General features: G+C 41.2%; 1 protein-coding gene across 3 annotated transcripts in view; it reads right to left on the bottom strand.

Annotated features, from left to right (window-relative positions):
• HIBADH (3-hydroxyisobutyrate dehydrogenase) overlaps positions 1-23,691 on the bottom strand; it is a 95,236-nt gene that overhangs the window by 66,385 nt on the left and 5,160 nt on the right. The window contains exons 2-4 of one of the 3 annotated variants that reach the window (XM_068152378.1): positions 18,980-19,140; positions 12,257-12,366; positions 9,311-9,432 (exon numbers count right to left, since the gene is read on the bottom strand). In XM_068152378.1, coding sequence (XP_068008479.1) covers positions 9,311-9,432; positions 12,257-12,366; positions 18,980-19,140 — 393 coding nt within the window. Of the gene's footprint in view, positions 1-9,310; positions 9,433-12,256; positions 12,367-16,498; positions 16,520-18,979; positions 19,141-23,691 lie in introns of those variants that run through there. The other 2 variants (XM_068152380.1, XM_068152379.1) reach the window with 2 other exon arrangements.

The following is a 23,691-nucleotide window of genomic DNA, read 5'->3' as shown; positions in this document are numbered from 1 at the left end:
TCTGAATTCTTGAGGGCTTGTAAAATAAAAACTCCTTAACAAGCTTTGCTGCCTACTGTTTCAATCTTCTTAGAATCCTTTAACCCAGTTACGACAAAATGCTCCATTCAAGATTGCTATAATTGTCTGCTAAGGAAAACAACAGTGCACATAGTCACAATTTAATGTTAAGAATTGCTAAGCATACTAATACAGTGGGGGAAAAGTGCCAGTGACCAAACAGTAACAGCTTAATGACTTTCTTCTTTATTAGGTGTGCCAGTCACTGTACCACTAATAGAAATGCCTTCCTGGAGTCCAGTTTGCTCTAGCACAGGAATGATGGATTTAGGCGATCAGCTATGTTCTCTTCGGCCCTGGGAGGCATTTATTGCATTGTTTCACAGCAGTCAAGCCTCAAGGCTTAGCACGATAGGTTCAGGCAGTGAGAGATGCTATTAGTGCTCTCTGCAGGAACTTCCATCTTGGAGAAGGTGGAAGCCCTCAGAGGCAGCCAAAATTCAGGCAGAGGCTGCTAAAGGGATGCTCCATCTCAGGAAACTTTCCTGCTTGCCAAATTCACATCAGCTTCTGACTGAGTGCTTTTGCTACAAAACCTTTGCACTGCCCCTGCGTCACCCCTGACACCTCACTAATAGATATCCTAAGACAGTATCTTCAGAAATAGGGAAGCTACACACACTCCTACTTTAACTACAGCTCTGTTATGGCCATGATGCACATGGCAATAACATAATTGAAAATTTCTTTTCTCAGTTGTCCTCCAACCTTTAAAAAAGAGGAATCTTTATTCTTACAGCATATTTGATGGAAAATGCCTTATCCAGCACAAAGTGCATTTAATTGTTCCCAAATACTGCTTTCAAACTACTAGCAATTGTAGCAGTTCTGGCAAATAGTTTAATCAGGAAAACGTTGGCCATTTGAAATCAACTAAGTTTGAAGAGCTAATTATGGATAGTCACATACCTGTATAGATTATCTATAAGTTACTTTTATATTGATTTCTGGGAAGTCATGATTTTAAGCAAAAGTAAGAAGTCTAACACAAATGAAACACAAGAGAGAGGCTCCTCAGCCAGAGCTAAAAGTGAACTTGGCTTTTTCTGTACTCCCGCTGGCAAATGTACCAAGCACTGAGTGCCACACATTCCCACCCGACGTCCTCAGAAAGCAAAGGAAGCACAGACTGCAAACAAAATGACAGCAGAAATGTCTTGTTTCTGACTGCATATGGTTAAACTATGCAGTTACCGAGTAACTGGGATCTCACACAGGTTGCAACAACTCCTATCATTATAAAGCGAATGCATAAAACATACTTATCAGGTTAGCATTGCTGCCAGTGACCTAAACTACATATTTTTAAATGGCATTAGTTTATCCTCTGTTAAACAACATAAAAGGATACTATCAAATCATTATGTAGATTTATTTAAAATATGTAAAAGTTTTCAGTGTTTCACACTACATCCCACCCCAACTCCTATTTTACTGCAGATAGATTTAACATTCTTCCACAAAACAGAATAGGTTAAATACAACTGCTTACAGAATCAGGGACACAAACTAAGGAGTCAGCATTAAGGTGACATTTCCATGTGTTACTCTGTTCCTGCCAAGCCAGGCTTTAACTCTCTTTATGAACAGATACAGGTTAAAGCTAAGGTCTAGGAAATTCCACGTCTCCCAGTGAGACTACAGGAATGAAAGTAAAAACTAAGTTTTAAGACTTTTTTTCCCCCCATAACAAAAGTTACAGACTGAAAAAGTCTATCAAAAGCAACACTGAACTGCAAGTACAACTACTGTGCATAGATTCAGAGTAAGGTGTATTTTCCTCAGTGGCACCTCCAATGCTTGTAGCTGTTTGGAACTGTCCTCAGGCTGAAGACTGCTATGCAGGCACAGCATACTTCCAGTTCCAGCCTGTGCTGCATCTTCCAGTTTGCACTTCCTGCTCAGTGTCCCCAGGAGTCCTGGTGCTCATCAGCCCCACTGTCCCAAGCACAGGAGTCATGCTAAGTGGTTTGACCAAATGACAAAGACACACTTTGAACAGGAGGCTCCATTTAAAGAGCAAACAGAGAGAGAAAAAGAAGCCCATGAACATTTAAAACCAAAGAAGCTTCATAGAAAACTTCAAAGCCATTAATTAGAGAAACATTTCCAACCAGCACCTGGAACTCCCTAAAAGTTGACCTCCAAGATCATCAAGTCCAACCCGTCACCCAAGACCTCATAACTACTAGACCATGGCACCAAGTGCCACCTCTAGTTCCCTCTTGAACATCTCCAGGGACAGTGACTCCACCACCTCCCTGGGCAGCACATTCCAATGCCTAACAACTCTCTCTGTGAAGAACTTTTGATTCCTTAGACGTTGTGACAGGCTGAAATGTGAAAGTCTTCCTTATTCTGTGTATCTCAGAACACTTGACAGGATGAGCCAGATACAAGCCTTAAAGTGACTACAAACAAACAGAGCAGATACTAGGAATGTGGCAACAACTCACATACAGCCGTGGATATTAGAACCAGTTTCACTGAGGAAAGGAATGTTGGCTCTGATTCTGCAGTTATTCCTTAACTCTTCTTCAAAGACTGCCACATGGATTTTTAACTTCCATCTGGATAATTTTCCTTTAACTGTTTTTGAACACCATGTGTGAGAATACAACAGAATTGTAGACATTAAAGATGGAAAAGATCTATTAGATCATGTAGCCATGCTCCTGCCAGTTAAAGATTTTTCCCTACAGAATAGTTCCTAGCACTCTGCCCTGTATGGTTTAAAGCATCTTGAGATACTTGGCTTCAACCATCTCCTTTGGAAAATTATTCCACAGTGTATGAAGAATGTCATTAGGAAGTTTTTTCCTGGTAGACACAGCATGCATTTTTCTTTCCTTCATAATTTCCAGTTTATTATTCGTGGTTACATCCCACTGGACCAGCCTGAATAACTCATCTTTACACCTTCAAATAAATGGAGACAGATATGTTTCCCTACACATTGGTCACTGGTTGGCCAGACTACACACAATGTTATAGCCAAAATATGCACTATACTTCAATAAAAATCACTCATTCCATCACTTCAGTCATTGTAGGATAATTGTCTCCATCCCAGTGAACATATTTAGATGAGGCTCTCAACAATTTGCTTATTCTTCCTTGCCTCCTGTTACCTTTTGCATTCTCCCTAAACAAAATAAAAAGCAAAACAGACTCACAGAAGAAAAAAATACCCTCACAAAGGCAGCACATCCATAACTGTACTATCTAACTCTCCTGCAGCAGCAGCTGCTGCCAACATGATTTCTGCCTAGGGTTTATACTTCCTCCCCCAGTGTCAAAACACAAATTTTGCCAAAGTGCAAAATTTTCAGGTTCTTCATTACTTCCCAGCTTCTCTCCAACAAAAGAGGTCTATTAAACTAGCTTTATTTTTGACAAATGTTAAGCATTGTTAAACAGTTTAAAATGAAAGTTATCAGGAACCAGAAGCTTTTTAGACATCTCAGGTTTCAAAGTGTTTCTCTGTCCTCATTTCAGCTTCCTTAAATTGATGCACCGAATTTCCCCCCTTCTTTTGTTAAAAGTAAGGCAGTTATCCTGCACTACTTTTACCTCATTTACACTTCAGAGTTAACTCAAGTAACATTTTTCATACTACCTTTAACATTCAGGTTGTACATCTTAATTTCTAGATTGCAAAGTTATTATCAGATACATTCAGCAAAAGTGTAAACCGAGAAATTAAGAAACACGTCAAGGAAGAAAAGATTAGGCAAGACACAAAGTGCCTCAAGAACAGTGGAACTGGGCCCCTCAGTTTAAGAAGGACCTTGAGACTCCTGAATGTGTCCAGAGAAGGGCAACAAGGCTGGTGAGAGGCCTCAAGCACAAGCCCTACAAGGAGAGGCTGAGGGAGCTGGGGCTGTTTAGACTGGAGGAGGCTCAGGGGAGACCTTATTGCTGTCTACAACTACCTGAAGGGAGGTTGTAGCCAGGAGGGTGTTGGTCTCTTCTCCCAGGCAACCAGAACAAGAGGACACAGTCTCAAGCTGTGCCAGGGGAAGTTTAGGCTCGAGCTGAGGAGAAAGTTCTTCACAGAGAGAGTTGTTAGCCATTGGAATGGGCTGCCCAGGGAGGTGGTGGAATAACTGTCCCTGGAGGTGTTCAAGAGGCGATTGGATGTGGCACTTGGTGCCATGGTCTAGTAGTCATGAGGTGTTGGGTGACAGGTTGGACTTGATCTTTGAGGTCTTTTCCAACCTTGTTGATTCTGTGATTCTAAGACATGAGGTAAAAATGCTGTGCTTGGTGCTAGGAGCAGAGAGAACATTGTGGGCATTCTGAGTGCGCATGTTTAGGCTTTGAAAATACAGAATAGAAGCAGAAATGCAGAAACAGTAAGGGAGCAACATTTCTATGCCTTTAGATCTTTTCCTCACCAATAAGAACATCTGTCACCAAGGGGGTAAGTCAAAATTATTGGTTCTCAATTAACAAATGTGCTTCATCTTGACAGTGTTTCAAGGATCCTAACAGATATTCCAACCACTGCATGAGCTGGCCAAATAGCCAAAACCCAAACAAAACCTCTACACCACTGAATACAGAAGATTCCTTATTTCACTCCTTATGTTTATTAAGTAAATATATATCTCTCAAATTCAAGACCCTGAAACAACCAAATAGCTTTTCCACTTCTATGAAGTTGCAAAACTGCATTTCTCTAAGAGTGCACAAAGCTAAAGAAACAAAGCAGACATAGCCTGGGAACATCAATTAAAAAGTGGCTCCACAAAGGCTCTCCAATAAAAGAAAGGTGCATTGAACCAGCTTTATTCTGGCAAACATATCAACAATGCTACCTTATTACAACAGAACTTAGAATCTACAAGATGCAATGTTTGAACAACTCATGACTAACTTTTCTTATTTAGTCTAGTCTTAGAACATCTTCCAAATCATCTTAGCAAGTGCTGGTGTGCACAGCCAGTCTCTGCTAAGCCCTCTCCCTTGGGAAAGATGCTGGACTAAACCTTCAACGTTCAGGAGAAATACATTCATTCATCAATTACTCTGTTTGGCCTATTTAATCTCCACTATCAGCCTGCTCATGCCAGAGAAATACAGTCACTTCTCCAGTTTTGAGGAGGTGTCCTCTTGTAAAAATCTCTTATAAAAATGGCATTATGTGTGTTTAAAGAGTGTTTAAGGAGTGATTGCGCTATGGAATGGGTTGCCCGGGGAGGTGGTGGAGTCACCGTCATTGAAGGTGTTCAGAAGGAGACTTGATGGGGTGCTTGGTGCCATGGGTTAGCTGTTTGGGTGGGTTGGATTGGTTGATGGGTTGGACACGATGATCTTGAAGGTCTCTTCCAACCTGGTTTGGTTTATTCTAATTCTAATAAAGACCTTGCTCTTTGAAAGGAAATTAAGGGAACTAACTCCTGCATTTCTAAACATTCCTTTTCTTTGTTCCATGTTAAGTGCAGACCTGGTCATACAGGGAAAAAGTCTGCAATTCATCTTTCCAGAAGTCACATTTTACTTTACATTACCAGAGAGCTGAAGTCTCAATTTGCCAGTGTTACTACTAATATTCTTTCCATCACTTAATGGTTAGCTGGAGCTTATGGAAGTAGTGCTACAAGGTGAAACAGTTTGAAATGACAGCTGGAACAGAAAGCTTTTCTACACCAGTTCCAACCCATGGTTCCCACAAAACCCAAAAAATTATTCTAATGTTTATTACCATTGTAGCATGGCTACAGCTCTCTACATGACAGCTTTTACTAACAATTAGCAGTCTGACTTGTTTATTAATAACTATCTTGGCTAAAGTAGACAGTGACAGGAAAGATCTACTCAGTTTCACAGGATCACAGAACATTAGGGTTTGGAAGGGACCCCTGGAGATCTTCAAGTCCAACACCCCTGCCAGAGCAGGACTGTAGAATCTAGGGTAGGTCACACAGGAATGCATCCAGATGGGTCTTGAAAGTTTCCAGAGAAGGAGACTTTCCTTCTGTTCCAGCCTGTTCCAGCGCTCTGTGACCCTGTTGAGGTGGCATTTCATTGCTGTAGTTTACATCCATTGTTTCTTTCTCCTATCACAGGGTGCAACTGAGAAGTTTTGATATCAGATCTAAAAAAAATTACTTAAAAATTCATTTTAAATTGATCCATACCACTAAAAAAATAAAAGCCAACCAAGCTGGCACTTGAGGTAAGTTCAAGAGTCAGTGGAAGGCAAAAAGGATGAAGATGTGGTATCTGAACACTATATTTACAATGAAGAAAGCACCATGTAATAATTAGAAAGCCTTCATGTACTGTACTTTAGACAATGCATATTTTGTATAGTAAATTAAAAAGACTTATCTGTTACAGTAGCATCAGTGCAACCACTAGTAAAGTCTGCTCTGAATTGCAAGGTAAGAATCTACATCATACTTTCAGTGAAATCAGTGGGAGGACAAACCCCACAATTCTTAAAGGCTAAATCTAGAACCCTTACTCAGGCAGTAGTAAGGATGCAGTGCCACAGAAGTCAGTTTTAAATACTCATCTGTGATAATGTGTGCTTGAAAAGCCTTTTCTACAAAACCACAGATTTCAGTCTCTGTAAAAGACGAATTTATTCCTCTAAATTAAATAAAGATATTTGTCTCATGCTCATAAAGAGCCCACAAATCACAGAAGCACTGGGAACTGACACCGTTTTCTCCCGTGGACCTTCAAGAAACCCTAATCTCAAGGTAAGGCAATCTCTAGACAGTATTAAGCTTCATGATCTGCATTTGGATGAGAAGTATTTTCCAAAGCCAATTAATACAAAATAACACTATAGCAGCACATCAACTTCCACTTAATGGGTCCTGACTGTAAGCTGCAGGTAAATATTGTAGGCTAATTATATGAAGGAGACAGCACTTCTACACTGGCACGGAGGCTCCTCTGAAACAGATAAAGGGAAAGAATCTTTCAAGGGTAAGGATGCAAACAAGCCACTAAAATCTAGCAGTCATGCTAGGCCTTAAGATACTTAATTTGCATGTGAAAACAGGATTAAAATCACTTCTATTTCTCCATAGGGTTTACAAAGCAAGCAATTTTCAAAATATAAAGTTTGTGAAATGACTTGCAAATGAACATTAACAACCACCAGGCAATGTTCAAGCACCTGAAAAACACAAGTGGAACTGTCTGCCAACAACAGCTAGTAAACAGGCAGATGTAAAGACACAGTTCAGGCATGCTGCTCTCTCTTCCTCCTCACTGCCTTCCACAAACGCCCTCCTTCATGCTCCTGCCAAGTCTGCAAAGCAACAGAGTAATGCTTGCCAATTTCTAGAGAGCTGAGCATGCTTCTCCATTTAGTGTTTTGTCTGAGGGCCAACAATGCAGTCAGGAGGTACAAGAATACTCCAAAGACTTAATGTGTTGGGTCTTGAAAGATGGAAAGAACAAATAATATTAAAGATTTTTCCAACATACTTCTCCACATTTCTAGCAACTGCCCACTTTAAATGTGATTTGTACAGATCACTCCTTGGCTTCCACAAACATTATGTGCTAGAAAGCCAAGTCTCCATTCTTTCCTCCTCCTTCAGAATAACAATCTTTAAGTGACACTAAACACTAAGTAACTTGTAGTTAGATAAACCATTAACATCAAAAGAGACATTTGTAGTCAGACTTGTCAACTATATGCAATCACATTAACCCAGTCTTGGCATTGCCATTTTCTCAAGGGACAAACCCCCCAAAACATCTAGGATTGTTTTGGAATCAAACTTTGCTTTGTTTCGTTCTTTGTAGTTATGGCATAAGCAAGAACCTACGGGTAAAAACAAATTACAGATGTTTCTAAAAGGCAAATAATTCCCTCAGGCAAATAACATATTTGGAGGAAAGAGATTGAAGAGAACCACATAGAAGGTGTCAAAACTGCCCATTTGACAAGTAGAAGGCCACACTGTGTTTATAAGAGGAACTGCTAGGTACATAATACACCCACAACATTCTTTTTTGCTGTGGTTTTACATTCCCAGGCTGACAAGCTATCTAACTTAACAAAAGAAGAAGTAGTATTTTAGCTGGGAAGCAAGAATCTCGTCTTCAGTATCACTCAAGCTGTGCCAGGGGAGGTTTAGGCTGGAGGTTAGGAAGAGGCTCTACACAGAGAGAGTGATTGCCCATTGGAATGGGCTGTCCGGGGAGGTGGTGGAGTCACTATCATTGGAGGTGCTCAGGAGGAGACTTGATGGGGTGCTTGGTGCCATGGGTTAGTTGTTTAGGTAGTGTTGGATGATAGGTTGGATGCGATGATCTTGAAGGTCTCTTCCAACCTGGTCTGGTCTATTCTATTCTATTCTATTCTATTCTATTCTATTCTATTCTATTCTATTCTATTCTATTCTATTCTATTCTAGCATGAAGCCAAATCCTGCCTTAGTGTTCGGCTGAAATTAAAAAGATGGTTAGTTTTTGCTCCTCACCCCAACCATGTTCATGAACTGAAACTCAGGCTATGCTCTTTCTAGGTTGTGCATTGTACCTTTTCCAAACTACATAAGTCCACTTACATTAATTTTCAGAGTGGATTGTGAAAAACTCATGATTTTTCCACACAAAATGCATTTTCTCACCTTCTCATTCTCGAGGTTTTAGAGAAGAATTCAACAATAGCAACAATCAGCTATAGTTTTGTTTTCAAAACATTAATTTTATGCTTCTGGTTCCCCTTTGTCCATAAAACAAAAGACATCCCTGCTCTATTATTTCTTGAGAGTGATTAAATACTCAGAGATCAACAATTAGCAGCTTCAAGAATAGACAAATACCATCCACATTCTTCAACCATTATAAAACCAGAGGAAAACTCTGGCTTTCCTTGACAATGAAATCTTTTATTCCCCCCTCCATTCTCTCCTTTAATTAATGAAAAAGCAGCAGAAGTGCTTAATGGTAACCAGTATTTCCCCAACAGGAAGAAACCAATGCAGACTGAAGAGATGTGAATATCACCATAAAAATACAATTTCATGAAAGAAGTTAAAAGGCCCACTGCACAACAACGTGTGAAAGCTCCGTTTCCCCAGGTCTAGCACAAAAGCATCTTCCTAAATCCTAAAAATAGCCCTAAAATAACACACATTTCTTTAATGCAACAGAACAAAAAATGAATATTGTACATATAGCAAAGAAAAACAACTTGTACCAACAAGGGCATAAACTAGTGACTGAGACTGCAAACAAAGAGACAACGCGTGCAACAATGAAGACTTACCTCCAGAAACTGGGGCATCCATGAACACAGCTCCCATTTTTTCAACTGCTTTGGCTAATTCTTTTGAAACAGAAGGGTCTATAGTACTGGAATCTATTAGCAATGAGCCTTTCTTCACTTTCCTAAAATAAATATGAATTGTTATTATTGGTTACACAAGGCAGCTGCAGCTATTACCGTGCTCCTTCCTCAGCATGATAGAAGTACAGACAATTTTCTGTACTCTAGTACACACAAAGTTTTAAACTATTGAGCAAGAACTGCTCAGTGTGTATATTGCTGAGTATGTACACCACACAGTTTTGAATGGCTCAAAATACACAAAAAGGATGTTCTTCATTAAAAAATTACACTAAAGAGGTGCAGTAAGAAAACCTGCCATCATGCAGGCTTGAGCAGTGCATCATGTACAGATTATCTAAGATGCATTCCAAACAGCTGAACGAAATGTTGACACAGACAGAATTCCATACATAACAATTTCCTTTTAGATGTATACACAATGTCTGAAGTTCTTATCAGAACAGCTTGTTTGTATTCTTTAAATCAAGTCATTCTACATAAAGATCATAACTAACACCACAAAACCCCATTGCAGATTTAAAGCAAAAGCATGCAGGAAAATGTTCCATTTTCCCACTGACAGCTAGTCAATTGAGACAGAAGAACTGTATCCCAAATCTTAGAACATAGAAAGCTGTATCTGTGTTTTAAAAAAAGCAATTAATTTTTTAATGCCCTTAACAACAACAGGAGAGACTGCATTTTGATCCCTCTTGCCATTCATCTGCATCATGATTTAAAGTCTGCTGGATCAGCAAATACCATGAAATCAAACAATGTACATTTTCAGACATTAAAAAAAGTGAGTAATTTAAAGCTGCACAGGACAGATTCAGAGCCTCTATGTACCTCATGGGCTGGTGGCAGTACAGAGAATTTCCCAGTATCAAATTACTTAGATAGCTGGAAATAGCCTCTCACTATATACGTACAGTTATGGACCACGCTGTAGCTCCAGACTCAAACCGTACCACAGACACAGAACTCTTCCCTTTTCACAGCAGGGATGAGCTGCTGCAGGTACTTTGAACACATGCAAACAAAACACAGTGTGGCAGACAGAGTAGTACATCATTTCCCTTTATGTTCAGAACAAGGAGTTACTGAGCTCCTTGGTAACAGGATGACTAAGTTAACCCTTAAACACTCCCAGAACTTCATCAGCAAAGCTTATAAGCTTAAAAAAAATGATCAAGCAAGTCACCAAGGGCCAGGCCATGCAGAGTACTGTCAAATTACACTTCCTTGTCTTGAACACAGACAATTGGAAACTGCAGCAGCAAAGGACTGATGTCCATATCCTCTGTTCCCTGCAGTATTTTCTAGGTACTCAAAAGATTAACTGGTAGCATTATATCAGTAAGTACTGCCAGGCAGCCTTCAAGCACTGTCATCCTGGATACAGTTCTCCTGCAGCTGTTTGCCCAGCTTTGCAGGACTGATCCAATTACCCTTCTTCCCCAAAGAATCTAAGCCATGGATACTTAAATCTGTTCAGTCCAGCTTTGTGAGGAATTAAACTATGGACAGTAAGGGTAGGAAGCAACCATTTCCTATATTGCAAGAATAGAAATCCCTGTCCCCTTTCATTTTTTTATCACTGCATTTTAAAATTGACTACAACCAATATCCCAATAGATACCATCTGGTTTAGACAATCTACTGTACTTTTGTCGTCTGTATGTTTCTTCCCTTACACTGTTAACCTGGATAGCAGTAAGAACCTACATGATCTTCAGTAGCCTTAGTCAGCCTTCCAGGAGCAGTGCACACATGGAGAGAAGAGCCTTTTACATACTATTTCTTTCTTAATTTGGCAAGTCCAAACTCTCTTAGGTACTGTAATTCTGCAAATTATGGATTTTAGGCCCAGTGGAAATTCCTTCACCAAAGCTAAACCCCACTGTTTCATATTAAACAAACTCTTTGGATATTTTCTTGTGTAATGAACAAACAGTTAAGTAGAAATCAATAAAGCCCTGTCAGCTATTCTATGTTAATGTACTTTAATGCCATGAGACACCATTACAACTCTTCAGAACATTTCATTTATAGGATTTCAAGACCAAGTATTTAAGCAAATAATTATTGCCAGCAAATACTTTAGCTGTACTTGTCTCGTTGCAGTTTGAGCTGGGTGCCCCCTGCTGTGTTTACTTCCTGTGTCCAGAAGTCCAGCCCAGAGGGGTGGACATAGGAAATTAGGTATTTCTTACCACAATTCTTTGCACCACTATAAGATCCCATGTGGGGTCTAGCACTTCCTCTTTTCTTCCTCCTCCATCAGCCAGTAACTGGGGGAGATGTCTCCTGGCTTTGGGCCTGATGGGCAGTCTCACACCTGGACAGCTGAGACTAGCCTAGCAGTGGGGGGGGAAGAAGGAGCCCTGGGGGTCTTGGGTGTACCCTCAGGTGGGGATGGGATCACTCTGGGTCTATTTTGAGATCTTTCCTTGTCACTGTGCTTTTCTATTTTTTTCTGTAAACATTCACTGCCTTCTATTTAAACTTTCCATCACTTTTGCAATCCGTTTTGTCCGAGTTGTTTATTTTTGCCAGTGGTGGGGTGGGGCTGCCTCAACCCAGTACACTACAGTGTAGTAAATTGTGGTAAAAGAAATACTCAACTGAGAAGGTAGACAATACTCAGCTAAGTTGCCTCAAATTCACAGAAATTACTATTCTGCTAAGTAAAATCAAGGCTTTAGCCAAAACCCATTCTAAAGCAAGCACAGTTAAAGAGAACTTATGTAATTAGAAAAGTCAATAGTGTCAAACCAAAGGAGAACACCAAGCAAGAACAACACACAGCAACACTAGGCATTTGACAACATAATGCAGCTTTGAGGAGTGGGAATTCTCCAAAGGACAAAAAATTCTTACTTTAGAATTCCATTTGCTCCTGTGTAAACTTCTTGTGCGTCGGGACTAGAAGGCAGCATGGTAATAATTCTGTCTGCTCTTTCTGCTACATCTGCCGGGGACTCCGTTACCTTTCAAAGGAAAAACAAAACCCCAATTATGTTAAGATTATACTTCCTGAAAAAAGCAGTGTCAGGTATGTTTGCTGAGTTTTGTTTTTCAGTATTTACAAGTCACCAATCACCACTGAACTGGGCAAAAATTTAGAACAGGTGACAAAATGCCCTCTTCATGGAAATATGAATTAATTGGAGCCAGTAATGGAAAAAATTGAAAAGGATCTTATCACTGAAGTTCCTCAAGAGCATTTGTCAATAGGGATACTTCATAGTATCAGTCAGGGTTGGAAGGGACCACAAGGATCATCTAGTTCCAACCCCCCTGCCATGGGCAGGGACACCCCACACTACATCAGGCTGGCCAGAGCCTCATCCAGCCTGGGCTTAAACACCTCCAGGGATGGGGCCTCAACCACCTCCCTGGACAACCCATTCCAGGGCTTCACCACTCTCATGGTGAAGAACCTCCTCCTCACATCCAGCCTGAATCTCCCCACCTCCAGCTTCATTCCATTCCCCCCCTAGTCCTATCACTACCTGAGATCCTGAGAAGTCCTTCCCCAGCCTTCCTGTAGGCCCCCTTCAGATACTGGAAGACCACAATTAGGTCCCCTCGGAGCCTTCTCTTCTCCAGACTGAACAGCCCCAACTCTTTCAGTTTGTCCTCATAGGAGAGGTTGCATCCCATCAACTTATTAATGAATCTTTAATTTACTATAAACCACTGTGCATCTATAAGAAATCTCACCCTACAGTGTTTCAAAGGAGGGACAACAGAAAGGATCAGGAAAACCTCACTTTTTTCTTTTGTTTACCATACAGCTCTGGAAGACAGGAAGACTCAGGGGGAAAAAAAAAATTACTTAATACAGCTCTGAGCCCCCTTAAAAAAAACAAAACAAAAACCCAACCAAAACACATACACACACACAAAAAAACCAACCAACCAAAAAACCCAACAACCCAGAAAATAAACTGAAGTTTCTCACACTATTACAGTTGTTATTTTTTAAAAGGAAACTTATCAGCTCAAGCAGCGTTCCCCAAAAAGATCTGAAGATGTTTCAAAATATAGTTAGCTATTGGCTGTTAAATCAACACACATACTACCTTTGTCAGTTCATTTTCAGAGGCAGACATTATGGTATTTAAGATACATCAACAAGTGAAATACTGACAGATAAAGTAGTAGATTTTATCCAGAAGGCATTTAAAATGCATTGTTAATACATTTGCATCTCAGGCAAAAGAGCAACAAAATACAGTTCATTCTTTTATCTTCAGCCCAAGAGGATCAAATGCGATTTCACTCATTCAGATAGTTTTACTGGAAGGAATTAGGTTCAAAAGCAGGGAGAAAAAGGAGCAGAAAGTAGATTTTGTTTGTAGATAGGGCTTGTAGTATTTCATTTCCAGTTACAGTTGCTGAATGATGAAGAGTAACCTTAATATTACAATGGTCTATTCTGTTAGATATATTATATGCCTTTGCTTTTATACTTTAAGAAATGTCTTAAGCAAAATTTTCTATGCACTTATTACTCAGTGTGAATAAACTGGAATTTCCATATCACCTAGCTTCAGGGTTAAAGAAATTGCTGTTCAACAGCTACCTGAAAAATTGGTTCCTTCCCATAATTCCAACAAAACACCAAACTGATGACCTCCTTTCACAATTCCTCATCTGTTTCTAACTACCGTTCATAATTTTTGCTAGTTTTGATACTAAATATAGTCTCTTTTTTATATACAATGCATTTGTAAGTTCTCAGCCTCAAAGAAAGCATGTTTCATAGTTTCATAGTTTCATAGTTTCATTCAGGGTTGGAAGGGACCACAAGGATCATCTAGTTCCAACCCCCCTGCCATGGGCAGGGACACCCCACACTAGATCAGGCTGGACAGAGCCTCATCCAGCCTGCTCTTAAACACCCCCAGGGACGGGGCCTCGACCACCTCCCTGGACAACCCATTCCAGGGTTTCACCACTCTCATGGTGAAGAACCTCCTCCTCACATCCAGCCTGAATGTCCCCACCTCCAGCTTCATTCCATTCCCCCTAGTCCTATCACTACCTGAGATCCTGAGAAGTCCTTCCCCTGCCTTCCTGTAGGCCCCCTTCAGATACTGGAAGGCGACAATTAGGTCACCTCGGAGCCTTCTCTTCTGCAGACTGTACAGCCCCAACTCCTTCAGTCTGTCCTCATAGGAGAGGTGCTCCAGCCCTCTGATCATCCTCGTGGCCCTTCTCTGGACACGTTCCAGCACCTCCACATCCCTCTTGTAATAGGGGCTCCAGAACTGGACACAGTACTCCAGGTGGGGTCTCACCAGGGCTGAGTAGAGGGGGAGGATCACCTCCCTCGACCTGCTAGCCACACTTCTCCTGATGCAGCCCAGGATCTGATTGGCTTTGCGGGCTGCAAGTGCACACTGAGAGCTCATGTTGAGCTTTTTGTCCACCAGCACCCCCAAGTCTCTCTCCTTAGGGCTATCCTCCAGCCAGTCACTGCCCAGCCTGTATTTGTGCCTGGGATTGCCTCGACCCAGATGCAGGACCCTGCACTTGCTCTTATTGAACTTCATGAGGTTGGCCTGTGCCCACCTCTCCAGCCTGTCAAGGTCCCTCTGGATGGCCTCCCTTCCCTCCAGCGTGTCTGCTGCACCACACAGCTTGGTGTCATCAGCAAACTTGCTGAGGGTGCACTCAATGCCACTGTCCATGTCCCCCACAAAGATGTTGAATAAGACAGGTCCCAGGACTGATCCCTGAGGGACTCCACTTGTCACTGGCCTCCACTGGGACATGGAGCCATTGACAGCCACTCTTTGGGTGCGGCCATCAAGCCAGTTCCTTATCCATCTAGTGGTCCACCCATCAAACCCATGTGTCACCAGTTTGGAGACCAGGATGTGGTGTGGGACAGTGTCGAAGGCTTTGCTCAGGTCCAGGTAAACGACATCAGTTGCTCGCCCCTCATCTATTAATTTTGTCACCTGCTCATAGAAGGCCACCAGGTTGGTCAGGCAGGATTTGCCCTTGGCAAAGCCATGCTGACTGTTCCCAATCACCTCTTCACTATTCTTTTGAGCGAGTAGTGACTCCAGGAGGATCTGTTCCATGATCTTAATGATGTTATGTTATCTCCATGATGTTATATACAGGTTTGCAAGAAATGCTGAACAATACCTCAAAGGAATTCTGGGATACAATATGAGAAACAAGTAAAAGAAGGGAAGACAAAATATGCAGGTTTTGTTTCGAAAGAGCAAGTTAATGCTACATAAAACATCTAGTATACTGCACAGCTATAAAAAGAAACAGACACTAGTCTAAAGAACAAAGGCTAGGAGGAATACATGAGGCAATCATAAGCAGGAAAGCTTCTATAGCTGATTACCTGACTGGACGTGGCACTTGGTGCCATGGTCTAGTCATGGGGTCTGTGTTGATAGGTTGGACTCGATGATCCTCGAGGTCCTTTCCAACCTAAGTTATACTGTGATTATACTGTGATTACTTAATTTTATTACTTGCTTCCCTGGAGATTGGAGAGCCTAGCTCTTTATAAATGAATATAACATCTCTGTCTTTATTTTTGACTACCTCTGGTTCAGTTCACTTTAAAGGTGTATCATTAGGAAAGGAAAGTGTGTAATAGGAACTTGAATTTATAGGTCTTTAAAAACTGTTATCTCCAGTATTCTTACAAGTTTTGAAATGATCAGCTGAAGACCTCCTTGGCCATTTTCATCCTTCAACCAGGATTTTAAAAAACCACAGAACTTTAAAACTTCATTAGCCTCATATTTTCACTTAGCTCTGTAGATAGGACATAAGTTAGTTTTTGGCTACAAATTTAAACAATTCTTGAGCAACACAGATCTATAGAAGACACAGCACAATAGCCATCTACACAGAAATTGTTTTATTCCATCCATGCCTTTCAAAATACTAACATGCCTTTTACATGACTAAAGTGTGATAAAAAAAAAATATACACAGACTAGGACAGTATTGCCACGACCATACAAAGCAAAATCATCTTGCTAAAGTAGACAAAATAAAGTGGGAATTAATAATTCTTGGCTTTTGGGTAATGTTAACACATATGAATAATAATCTCAGAGGAGAACTACCTACCTGGTTCAACAGGCAGCATGCAAAACTTTTTTTATATTTGGGACTTCCTGTCTCAGAAATAAAATTGAATTATTTGAAAGCTATTAAGAAACATTAAGCACTTGAAATCATAAAGAATAGGTGTGTAACTTTACAAAACCATATCAAACAGTAGTTGCTGATTACTAATATAGACTATACTGGCTCAGAGTAGCAGCACACTGAGTTCCATACAAGTTCTGACACTTGCCAATTCCAGGAAATTGTTGCAGTGGGCAACTGGAGAGAAAGGACTTTCATTCATATTGGTCACTGATGGATGCCCCTCTGCATATTTGTTCCAGAATGTTTCCCTGTTTTTTTCTTTATGCTTAAAATAGCCAGGTAACTCTGCTTGTTGGAAATGCCTTTCTTACTGAATGCACTGAAGAAAGCTCTATTTTTATGCTGCATCAGATGACTTCAGTAACAGTTTCAAATTTCCAAATCTGAGAAAAAATTTAAGGATACTGCAGCACAGTAACTGTGCAACACATGCACTCTGGTATGTAAGAAAGTGGTAACTATGAGGATGTGGAAAGACAGCAGAGCATGGAGGCAGCCAACTTGTTCACAGCACTTGTTTGCAGCCTTGCAGCTTTCTCCAAGCTTCAACTCAAGTGGTTCCATATGCTCCTGCTCAGCCAGTTTTTCACTTTACTATTCAACATCAGCAGGCAGGTGGCTGCCTGCTGACATACTGCCTCTCAGCTCTTTAGAGGCTAAAAAAAGTAGTTACAGAATATGCAGACTTAGGATCAAACAGCCCTCATCCTCCATATACCTTGGTAGTAGCACTGATCTTAAACAATGGACTTCTGACAGCATTTACTGTCTCTTGGGGGGAATCCTTTTACCTCTGTAACACTCCTGAAAGTTCTAGTCTACCAGCCAGACAAAAAGGGAAAGAAAGCAGCCCTTGGAGCCCAATGTTCCCTCTACAGCAGTTTCTACAAGGCCCCCTGGACCCACAAGTTTCCAAGTTCCCCCCAAAAAACCTGTTGGGGCAGGATTTACACCTACAGATCAAGAAGGGAGAGTTATGTTCACATGTTTTCTTTAAGGAGGTTTTATTTGTATTTAAGAAAACCCATGTATTCTCTTAATGAGTTATGATCTCAAGACATACTTTTGGATTTATTTTTAAGAGCATTACAGATCACCTCTAGTATCACATTAAGTCTTAGAGTGGATGCCAAGGATTCTATTACTACGGCAATAAACTATCCAAATGGGCAGCCACAGTAAAGAGATCCTACTGCAAAATGAATTAAAAATATAATCAATTGTTCAAACAGACTTCCTTTCCATTTGCCCAGCCTCTCACTCCAGACAGATCTAGTTCACACTTGAGGATCTCAGCTGCTTTAACAAAGTAAAAACAGTAGCCAGTCAAAGAAGCTAAAAAGCTTACTCTCCCACTTGAGGCCAAGATTCTGTAATTATTCAAGAAGAGCTGCAACTAATCATCAATAGGTTCACTTCATCATTTTATCTTTTGGGAATCTTGATGTTACCTCCTTACTTCAAACAGCTGCAATTAGCTTAAACAGTTTAGACTTTGAAGGCATACAGTTCTTCTAAATCTACCTACAATTTCCTTGTCTTCCCACTGCTGGAAAATGCCTTCCTATTGTATACATGGTCACATTAGAGTATTACTTTTGCACTGCTTTCTCCTTACTTTAGTACCTTCTTTTGTTTCAGTGTTTTATGCATGTGTCCATCCACTCACAACTCTCTGAACTGCTGTAGCTTAAAGTATGTAAAAAACACTCACATAAGCCTCAGTCACTTAGATATGACCCAAGCACCTGAGAGAGTGAATGGGTTACTGGGTGTACTAACAGATTAACAAAAGCAACAGCACTGACTGGAGCAGGGCCAGAATTTTGTAGAGTATACAACAGGAAGGTAAACCTCCTTAATGTGATCAATTTCCTTCCCTCCTTTTTCTTTCCTTCCTCTTCTTTCACTATAACCTTCTTTACCTCTAAGGGAATCAGCACTTAAATAATTACATTTTCCCCCTGCCCCTGAGGACTGCACCTTGAAGCAGCAGGAAGGCTCACATGTCCCTATAACCCTTACAGCTATGCCAGCAGGAATTTTTAACTAGGGTCATTTAAGCTGAAGAGGTCAAAGTATGAACCAGATGAAAAGCAGCCCACGGGCCATCTAGACCTGGGGGAGGAGGTAAAAGACCTACTCTCATAATAAGGGGGGAAAAGCAGCTAGAGGAGTCCAACAAGGTAGCAATTCTGGCTAGCGGCATGAAAATTACTTAGGGTAGAATCATGTCTCTGCTCCAAGTAAAACTTCCCAGATTCAGATTGTATTCACTGTGCTATTCTAGTTCCAGCTGTCATCTTAACAAAGAAACAGAATATTTAATTGCATTGCACTCAAGAATCATTCAACACATAGAGTTATTGTCAGAATAAAGGAAGTTTATTACTATACCTGAGCACCCAAGTCTTGAAATTCTTTGCAAGCTTCTGGGAACACATCATATGCAATAACTGGATATCCATGTTTTAACAGGTTTTTTGCCATTGGATTTCCCATGTTACCCAGCCCAATGAATCCAACTGGGGTTTTGGAAGCCATTGCCCTAGAACACACTGATTTCAAAACAATAAATATCAATATGTTTGTATTTTAGAGTAATATGCAACAATGATGTAACAAAAGCTTGGATGAAACTTGTTTTTATTGATTTAATTAAGTTTACACTTACAAGCAGTGAAAATGTGACTCGTGCTCTACACAGTTTAAACCATGAAGTACAGCTCACATTGGGCCACACATTATTTTTTCCACATATCAAAGAAAAAATAATTTAATTAGGAAAAATGTGAATGTTTAAAAAAAGTATAGTAATAATAAAAACTTCAGCAACATCCCTGAAAGCTAAGGTCTGAGAAGAGCTCAAAAGTAAGCAGGCTTGTCTGTATTTTGTTGTGTGTCTAAATTCTAAACCTATTTTGCACACTCCTTATTTGCAACTTGGGTTGCAACCTTAGGTATAGAATTCTCTAGAAATGGACTGAAGCTGCTACTTTATTTCATGCAACCCCTTACAGATAACTGCACTCTTCTGATTCTGCACTCAGATGAAAACCACTAACATAAAGGTCAAAGTCTCCATAATAAATCATTGCAAATCCATTGAGCCATGTAATCACATTTTAAAAGCAAATACAGAAAACTAGAACAATCTGTAGGATAAATACAAAATTATGGTATCTTTACAGGAATAACTTCTATATTCTATTTGCTGTACTACCAAGATTGAACTACAAAGCATCAGTCTGAGGAAAACACTGGTTTCAATCAGTTACTTTTCACAATAGCTGGCGAGTATCAAATGCTGGACAGCAAGCAGCATCACAGGCATCCATCTACTACAATCACTGTCTCATCACTCTGAACACTCCTAACCCCAGGGCAGCACAATTTGGCAATGCTGAGATTTCTCTGCCAATTACATAAAATAATTTCTCCTTTACAACATAGGAAAAAGTTATGCAAAAGGAGCACTAAGGCATGCAGCAACTAAGCAGCCAGAAACAAGGCTAACTACGGAACTGCTCTAACGCTGAGGTGCAGATACAGAAAATGTGCCTAAGCTGGATTGAAACTCTAAGAGGTCTCAATGCTTAGCAAAGAATCCTCCCTAGGCCAATAACACTTGATTAATCATTTTAAAGTCTTTCTGACTTTAAGCTCCTTCTTAGCCAGCAATGGTCATGCTCTTTCATCTGCAGCACTATTTTGGAAGTGCCACATGCAATAAATCAGGTTTGCTGAGAGAACTTTGGTCTGAGACAGTTTCCACAGATGCCTGCAGCAATTACACAGTCAGAGAAGTAGCACAATTTAAAAAAAAAATAAAAATGCACTGGGGAAATGCTTAGTGCAAATGGAGAGAAGTCAGGAAAAGGGCACATTGCTCTTTTAAGAAGTGCTACATGGCAAATGTAGGGAACGAATGAACAAAACTAAACCACCATCGTTAAACACAGTAATCATCCTGGAGTCTTATCATAGTTTCTATGAGTCAGTGTTCCCCAGTACACCTTTTATACTAATCTAAAATTGCTCCTTTTATTAGCCCAAAGCTTCCAGCTTCCTGAGGAGGTTCAAGTCCTGGTTTCCAGCATCTGTCTTTCTCTACCCCTTAATATAAGTGGATCTCATTTGCCCTTACTTCAGCATAGCTTTCAAAACAGCCTCTTCTAGTATCCCAGTAGTCAAATGGTGGTGAAAGTATGCACTGGACTGGATTGCCTCATAAAAGAGTGTCTGGACTGTTGGACTTAACCGTGATCAGTGGTTCAAAGACAAGCAACAGTCACTTATGTGTGCTGGGTCGATTTCCTCATTATTCCTCATGGGTCCATACTGGAGCTGCTGCTGTTCAAAAATTTAATCGACGACTGTGATGATGGGACATAAGAACCCTCAGCAAGATCATGTGTGACATCAATCTGGGGATGTTGGCTGAAAGACTGCAGAGCAGGAGTACCATTCAGAAAGACTGGAGAAGGGGGCCTCAAGAAGTTCAACAAAGACAAATGCAGTGTCCTGTACTTGGGGCAGGAGATGTCACTGCAGGAGGACTGGGTAGCAAGGCTGAATCTTGGCAGATTCCCATAGTCAACGAGTTGAGTTTAAGTCAGCAGTGCATCCTTGCAGCACGTGGTTAATGACATACTGTGTATACCCAACAAGTCAAAGAAACTGGTGACACCACTCTATATACACAGGAGATGTGGTCCAACTACATATAGCCCAGCAGACATCAGAATGATGTGCTGCAGAATATAGGATATGAGCAGAAGCTAAGGTCTTTGCTTTGCTTGGAGAAGCAACAGCTAATTGTAGTCCTCTACTACCTATAGAGTAGGAGGGAAGAAGAGATACAGAGCAAATGAAGCCAGATTCTTCACAGAGGTGTACAATAACAGGACACAGGGCAATGGCCAAAAGCTGAAGGAAGGGAAATTCTGGTTAGAAATCAGCAAAGCATCCCTGATGAGGGAAAATGTTATGCCCTGGAACAGGCTACATAGAGAAGTGGTGGAACCTCCATCCTTGGAGCACTGATCTAACTTTAAAATTAGCCTTGCTTCCAAGCCTGTTTTCCTTGTTTTTGTGAATTCCATGTAACCTCATCAGAAGCATAGATCTGTCTACCATGTCTAGGCTCATTCTTGTAGGCTCCTCACTTCTATCCTGATCCCTTCTTTTCTTACATTATCTCCTGGACATCTCAAACTAAACATCAAGAAATCTCTTAATAATCTTAAGGAAATTGTCTTGATACTTTTATTGTGTTTCAGTGCTAACACCAGAAATTATGCCTGTCACAGCCCAGAAGACCTATTCATGACCTGCTTAAATCTCATTGACTCTTCTACTGTACCTGAGATCTCAGCTACTTCAGAATCTGGTCACTTGCCTCAACAGGCACAATCTTGCCTTCATGGAAGTATCTGGAACTGAGAAGGTAATTTTGCCCATGCTGCTTTCTGTCACTCCTCCTCTGCATTCTGCCTCACTTGTCTCCACCGTGTCATGTAAGACTGCTTTGCCTTGACAACCTTTCATGGCTATCATCACATCTTACTATTAAGACATCAATCCGTAATTGGACTGCAATGACAGGCCTGCTGCCAACAAGCATTTCTATTACTTTTCTAAAGCAGCTCTTCACAATGTAAAGATCCATGAAACTAACTTGTTCTTTACTGTAAGACCTTCCTTAACAATCTGCATTTTGCAGTATCCCCAGAAGGCACAGCAAGCTAGGCTGGAATACAAGGCAACATGCTGATTGGTGTTATTATTGGAATAGTTTTGTGTCACTGTATTCTATTATTTCTCTTTTTGTCTTTCTCTGTTAATTTTTCTCCTGTCTTAGCTCATGAATAAGCACAGAACAGAAAATTACTCCTAACTAGAACATATTCAAATCCACAGGAATTGGGAGTTGTTAGACAAACAGTCCGATTTCTGACTCAGTTTCTTACTTCTTAGTTGGGTTTAGCTTTTCACAGTGCAATATTAAATTGGCCATTTTGAAATTACAGATTTTTTTTAGCAGTTTGGGAAAACCTCCAGATCCCCAGATACTCAGAACAGAGGAAAATCTGCTTAAAAAGACTGATAGAATTAGCTCACAGACATCCTATGAGGGCAGACTGAAGGAGTTGGGGCTGTTCAGTCTGCAGAAGGGAAGGCTCCCAGGTGACCTAATTGTGGCCTTCCAGGATCTGAAGGGGGCCTACAGGAAGGCTGGGGAGGGACTGCTCAGGATCTCAGGTAGTGATAGGACTAGGGGGAATGGAATGAAGCTGGAGGTGGGGAGATTCAGGCTAGATGTGAGGAGGAGGTTCTTCACCATGAGAGTGGTGAAACCCTGGAATGGGTTGTCCAGGGAGGTGGTTGAGGCCCCATCCCTGGAGGTGTTTAAGACCAGGCTGGATGAGGCTCTGGCCAGCCTGATCTAGTGTGGGGTGTCCCTGCCCATGGCAGGGGGGTTGGAACTGGATGATCCTGAATTAGGAATAGTGTGGCCAGCAGGAGCAGGGAGGTCATAGTGCCCCTGTACTCTGCTTTGGTTAGGCCGCACCTTGAGTACTGTGTCCAGTTCTGGGGCCCTCAGTTTAAGAAGGGCATTGAAACACTTGAACGTGTCCAGAGAAGGGCAACAAGGCTGGGGAGAGGCCTTGAGCACAGCCCTGTGAGGAGAGGCTGAGGGAGCTGGGATTGTTTAGCCTGGAGAAGAGAAGGCTCAGGGGTGACCTGATTGCCCTCTACAACTACCTGAAGGGTGGTTGTAGCCAGGAGGGAGTTGGCCTCTTCTCCCAGACAACCAGCACCAGAACAAGGGAACACAGTCTCAAGCTGCGCCAGGGGAGGTTTAGACTCGAGGTGAGGAGGAAGTTCTTCACTGAGCGAGTCATTCGGCATTGGAATGGGTTGCCCAGGGAGGTGGTTGAGTCATCAACCCTGGAGGCGTTCAAGGGGAGATTGGACGTGGCACTTGGTGCCATGGTCTAGTCATGAGGTGTTGATAGGTTGGACTCGATGATCCTCGAGGTCCTTTCCAACCTAAGTGATACTGTGATACTGTGATCCTTGTGGTCCCTTCCAACCCTGAATGA

Source organism: Melanerpes formicivorus, unplaced genomic scaffold (genome assembly GCF_026170545.1).
Source record: "Melanerpes formicivorus ecotype bairdi unplaced genomic scaffold, bMelFor1.0.p_v2 SCAF_23, whole genome shotgun sequence".
NCBI lineage: Eukaryota > Metazoa > Chordata > Aves > Piciformes > Picidae > Melanerpes > Melanerpes formicivorus.
Note: the sequence above shows the minus strand (reverse complement) of the source record. Positions and strands in the feature narration are given on the sequence as shown.